Consider the following 6,310-nt stretch of genomic DNA (forward strand, 5'->3'; position numbering starts at 1 on the left):
TTGGGGGTTCCATGCATGCATGCTTCACCCATCCCACCCCCATGCATTTTCATTTGATCCACAAATTACAATCTATTATATATTTTGAACCGAAAGTCCAAATTGAGTTTCATTTGTATATGTGTGTTTGTTGCAACATTTGTTTTTGAACAAGACCATTCTTGAATACATTTTGAGAACTTTAAATTTTAAGAAGTGTCAAATATTTAAAACCTAATAGTCGTAACATTAGATTCTTACCAACTTTTACCAAGTTTCATTTGGTTTCGGATTTAGGGTTTAGGGTCTTGGGCTTAGGGTTTAAGTTTTAGTTTTGAAACTTGATGAACTTATCATTCGTCCCTATCAAGTTTAGTTGTTGAAACTTGCTAGAGCTATTAAACTTGTCAAAACGTATTGACAAATGGTCTTGTTCCAAAGCCCTCGTCCCAACGAACACGAATATGCAAACCAAACATAAATTAAACTTTCGATTCAAAAAATATAATGGATTCAAATTTGAAAGTCAAAGAAAAAAATGGAAAGTGGGACGGGTGGAGCTGTCAAAAGTTGGATGTATGGACCCCACCTAAGGTAATTAATGACTAAAGCACATGTAAAGATCAAACCAATTTCCAAATCGCAAGACAATCAGGCGGCCAGGAGTCTGTGTGCTCCCACACCTACGCGCCACAAATCCTCTTCCATTAAAAATGTTCAAATAACATCAACATCAGCCAACAATGCTGACAACCATAAGGCAACAGGAGAGATCCTCTGACAATGGCGCTTCCAGAAAAGGAACAAAGCAGGAGCACCGTTGTCGTCGGATCCAAGCGCTGATGATAGATTATGGGTTTCAACCTAAATAGAAGCCTGAGCAAACTCCAAACAATGGTTTTAACAAGGGAATACCATTATTGTCAAGTTCAATGAAAGAAGGTCGGACCTAAATTTTCACTCTAGAACTCAAGATCTATGGCTCAAAGAGCACCACCTAACGAGAGTCGCTATATGCTGCCTTCACCTGCTGTGCTCTTCAGCTCTAAAAGTCTTAACAAATGCGATATTTGCGTGCCACATATACACTAGCCTATGCAACTTCACGTGTTTGTTACTAATTTAAATAGTTTGTGATTGTGTTAAAAATAGTTTTTGATGTTGCAGAAAAGCATGTGAATTCCATAAAACAGTAATGTGATGGGATTTTATGATCCCAAATAATCATTCACATTTAACTCTACATTGCTCTGGTCTCTTGACGCGCCAAACACATGCCACCAGGTCATTGCAATTTGTGAGTACCACTAATCTAGTCGCTGTGCAAGCCTAATCTCACATTCAGAGCACTTTGCATTTGCAGGGCTACATCCTACTAGCAGTGCAAGCGCACGTCCCGTCTCTGCACCCGCCGCCCTGCAGTCCCACTGGCGCGCAGACCTGCGAGACGGTCCGTGGCTCCAACCTGAGCTTGCTCCTCCTGGGCCTCTACCTGATCCCCATCGGCGACGGCGCGGCGCGCGCGTGCCTGCCGGCGCTGGGAGGAGACCAGTTCGACACGGCCGACCCCGTGGAGCAGCGGCAGGAGACGAGCTTCTTCAACTGGTACACCTTCGCCGTGTCCTCCGGCGGCTTCGTCGGCCTGGTGCTCGTCGTGTGGGTGGAGAACAGGAGAGGATGGGACATCGGCTTCACCCTGTGCGCTCTCTGCGTGCTGCTGGGGATGCTCATATGGATGGCCGGCTTCCCTTTCTACAGGAACCAGCTGCCCGGTGGAAGCGCCATCACAAGAATCTTGCAGGTATATATTTATCCGCCGCGTGTTTGTTTTTTCAGATTCATTCAAGATTACAATCCGTTCCTAGTAGTAGTAATGGCAATTCGACCAAACACTTGGCATCAAACAGGTTCTTGTGGTGGCATTCAAGAAAAGAAATGTTCAGTTGCCTGACAACGCAAGTGAACTGAAGCAACTGAACCAAGATGATCACAATGTCCTTGAAGAGCTGCAGCGGACAGATGGCTTTCGGTAAGTACTAAGTACTCTAGCTCCTGCCAAATCTGAAGAACAGCCCTGAAATATACGTACTTGGCTGAAGCTAAAGCTTCCTACAGGTGCCTGGAGAAATCGGTGGTAGAGACCGGAGAGACAGGGCCATGGTCGCTGTGCACCGTGACCCAGGTGGAGGAGACCAAGATCGTCCTCCGGATGGTGCCCATCTTCCTCAGCTCCGTCCTCGGATACATCCCGGTGCCGCTCATCCTCAACTTCACCGTGCAGCAGGGGAACACCATGGACACCAAGCTCGGCGGCGTCCACATCTCCCCGGCCACGCTCTTCGTCATCCCCACCGTCTTCCAGATGGTGATCCTCGTCCTCTACGACCGGTTCATCGTCCCCTTCCTGCGCAGGATCACCGGATACGTGGGCGGCGTCACGCATCTGCAGCGCATCGGGATCGGGTTCCTCTCGGCCACCGTGGCCACCGGCGTCGCCGCCCTGGTGGAGGCCAAGAGGAAGAGGGTCGCGGAGGAGAACGGCCTCATGGAAGCCACCACCGGGATCCCCATGTCCGTCTTCTGGCTGACGGTGCAGTTCTTCCTCCTCGGGGTGGTGGACGTCACCTCCTTCGTGGGGCTCCTCGAGTTCTTCTACAGCGAGGCGTCCACGGGGATGAAGTCCGTCGGCAGCTCCATCTTCTACTGCATCCTCGGGGTGTCGTCTTGGCTGGGGAGCCTGCTCATCCAGGTGGCCAACCGGGTCACCAGGCGCGCCGACGGGACGGGAGGCTGGCTGGACGGCACCAACTTGAACATGGGCAAGCTCGACAACTTCTACTGGCTGCTTGCTGTGCTTGAGCTGGTGTCGCTCTTCGTCTACACCTTCTTCGCCAGGAGGTATGTGTATAGGAATGAGCAAAGGGTTGTGGATGTGGACACCAAGGTTCCAATGGAAGGTGCCACCTTTGGTGATGTGATGATCTAGACTAGACTAGATGATGATACACGACCAAACTAGACAATGCCAACTTCAATTGTGACGTACAAGTACCAACTACCACTCAGTGTTTTGACTGGACCAATGTGGATGGGCCGGGATGTTATATGACTCTTTTTGAGCGTTTCACTACAGTGCAAAATTTCGGAAAGAAATAACATTCGATGTGCTCAAGGTGAAAGAAAAAGCAGACACACGAAAATGAATGCACCGGGATGTATATGAATTTTTTGAGTGTTTCACTACCGTGTAAATTATATGAAAAAAAGAAACATTTGGTGTGCTCAAGGTAAAAGAAAAAGCAGACATAAGAGAACAAAATTGGTACTCAAAGAAGGCAATTTTTGAAGCGTTTTGGGGTGCATGTTTGTTTCTTTACCCATATAAGTATCACGAATGTCGCCTGTTCACAAAAAAGTATACTTAGGGAGCACTCGATAATACTTGAAGGAAAAACTCATTGCTAGAAACTACCAACCAAGACATGATCCGGGGAATGATTATATGAGGCATGCCTTACGGCCTTACGGCCCTTACCTTTGTGTAGCGCAATGCAGAGAGGCCACGTATAATTCAAGCCTTTTGGCACAAGTGGAAAATACTTCACCAGCACGCCAGGCCTATTCTTCACACTCACCAATGTTTATCTCCAAAAAAATTGATTTTTTCTTGCAATTTTTCAGAATTTACTGTTCATCTAGCATAATGCACCTGGGAACAGAATGACACTTTCCAATGATGGGTTGTTTTGGGATGTTCATTACAACTAGTTCATGAATCTTAAAATAATATTCAAGAATCTAAAAAAAATGTTCATTGTAGTTTTAAACACAGATTTAGAATAAACATTTGTCATTTTTAAACAAATGTTTCAAAATTTATTTAAAAAATTATGGATTTTTAAAATTTTCATGAATTTATAAAATACGCTTGAATTTAAAAAATAATGAATTTTCAAAAATTATCACGGATTTTAAAAGTGTTCATATAATATAAAATGAATAATAGAAGAAATAAGAATTAAATGCCAAAAAAGAATAAAAAACAGTAGAAAAGCAACACATTTTCTTTTACAACAAGAATGAGAAAAAGAAAAAAAAAAGATAGAAAACCAGTGCAAAAGCTAGCAGAACGGACGAGAAAAACGTCACAAAAAACTAGTGAACGGGAAAAAAAGCAACTGAAATGTGCCAGCCCAAGTTGGTCACTGGGTCCGTATTTTATACGCACTATTCCACGCAACGGGCATGGATAGGAAATTTCAATTTATTCATCAATCATGGTAGCACGGAGAACACAATAGATAATAAAAATTATAACCAGCTGCATGGATCATCTAGCGACGACTACAAGCACTGGAGCGAGCCGAAGACGCGCTGTCGTCATCGCCTTTCCCTCACCGGAGCCGGACAAATTTTGTAGTAGACAGTCGGGACTACCTAGCAGGTTACTTTTCTTACAAACAGAAACAAGACGGGAACACTCTGATGCTACCACTTGTCACACCTTAAGCGTACTGTCCAAAACTTTATTTATTTATTACATTTCTTTTGGATTTTTATGTTTATTCCTCGCGGGAATTGTTCAATCCGCTTGGAGCACACGAATCTGAGACCACCTTAAACTCTAACATGGTTATGAGCTCATGTTGTATAAACAAGATTTCTTTTAAAAGGGATGAGTCCCCATTCCTTTGGCGCCGACGAATCGCCGAACGGGAGAGTGGAGCGGGACCAAGGACGTGGAGGAGACTTGGTGGCGATAGGGTTAGGAAAATGTTGTCGCAAGCACATGTTTCTGTCTTGGTGACAAAATTTTGAAACATATTAAGTTGTATTGTATGCTGGTATGAGAGAATCTTGGTGTTCTTGTTCACGTTTAGTATGTACTCCCTTTGTTCACAAATATAGATCCCCTAACTTTTTTAGTGTATATATAAATATGTTTTAGTGTGTTTGTTCACTCATTTAAGTCCGCATGTACTTTATATTAAAATATCCAAAACATCTTATATTTGTGAACTGTGGAAGTACTAATTGAGATGGAGATACACTTGGTACTTTGGGAGGGTCCATTGGATGAATGTTGTTACATGCATTTTGAAGGCATATATGTGACAGATGTTGTGTGCGTGAATTCTTAAAGTCATATATGTGCGTGATTGTAAGGTCCATCTGACAGCAGGACACGGTTACATAAATCTAATGGCTATCTTTTATCCGATTAAGATGAGACCAGAAAAAGAAATGTTGGGTGTTTCTAATTTCTGTGGGAATTTTCAGGATATTTCTCTATTTTTAACATGTATTAGGCTTTTTTCTATATAATAAAAATAGTCGGAGTCACAATTTGTTATGTAGGTTCTGAAAACAAGTTAACTAGATGTGACTCGTCTCACCTTATGGCGCTCTTTTTTACACTTGTTGCATTGTTTTTACACTTCAATTCATATGTTGTTGATAGCTATTTTATTCTTTGATCTTGGAACATTTGCTCAATTGCTATATTAATTGATACCTTGCACATACTCGAGGAAAAGGAGGTGTGTTTTTGCTGCAACCCTCCACTAACAGAGGTTTAGCTATACTCTAATCCCAAATAAAATGGAATGGAAGTTTTCTCTAATCTCAAATAAAACGGGATAAACGATTTGTTTGATTGTAGGTATGTAGACAAGGATTGTAGGTATGTATCCCCGCAAAAAAAAAGATTGTAGGTATGTAGACAAGTGCATTCACTGCCTTATAAAAAACATGAATTCTATCTACTATCCTTGTAAAAGCACAAAGAGCGAAGAACCAAATCAATCTTATTTGTACATATCTCTAATCCTGCAGTGCTCGCGTGGTTTTGATGTTTAGCACCAAACACATTTAGCACTAAACTCTTCATCTAAGTATGTTGATCCAAAGACCCAGACTGCCTTATTAACGTTTAACATGGAAATAGTTACTCTTAATAGGTGTCTACAATGAAAAGTGGCGTTTTGACTCGTGAGTAAACAGTAAAATTGTTTAAAATAGCAAAACAATTCAAAAAAATCTGAAATTTTTTGTGATGAGATACTCATGTGCGTGAAGTCTATGCCAAATTTCGTGGAGTTTGGACATTTCAGTAGCTCTCAGCAAAAAGCACGAGCAAAAAACACAAATTTAGGGTCTGTGAGAAAGTTTACAGTTCACGCACTGTTTGGACCGATTTTTTTTTTTGCCATGAGCTCTTCGGATGTCCGAACAAGCTAAAATTTGGCACGGACATCACGCGCTTGAACATCTTGTATGCAAAAAAAGAATCATTTTTTATTTTTTGTTTTTTGTTTAAATTTACTGTTTA

At 42.3% G+C, this 6,310-nt stretch overlaps 1 protein-coding gene across 1 annotated transcript in view; it reads left to right on the top strand.

The window, feature by feature from the left end:
- LOC119354743 (protein NRT1/ PTR FAMILY 4.5-like) overlaps window positions 1-3,135 on the top strand; it is a 5,454-nt gene extending 2,319 nt beyond the window's left edge. Inside the window, exons 3-5 of the mRNA XM_037621486.1 lie at window positions 1,343-1,780; window positions 1,887-2,008; window positions 2,095-3,135. Coding sequence (XP_037477383.1) covers window positions 1,343-1,780; window positions 1,887-2,008; window positions 2,095-2,965 — 1,431 coding nt within the window. The 3' untranslated portion in view covers window positions 2,966-3,135. The remainder of the gene's footprint in view (window positions 1-1,342; window positions 1,781-1,886; window positions 2,009-2,094) is intronic.
- The last annotated feature ends 3,175 nt before the right edge of the window (window positions 3,136-6,310 follow it).

This window comes from Triticum dicoccoides, chromosome 2A (genome assembly GCF_002162155.2).
Source record: "Triticum dicoccoides isolate Atlit2015 ecotype Zavitan chromosome 2A, WEW_v2.0, whole genome shotgun sequence".
Lineage (NCBI taxonomy): Eukaryota > Viridiplantae > Streptophyta > Magnoliopsida > Poales > Poaceae > Triticum > Triticum dicoccoides.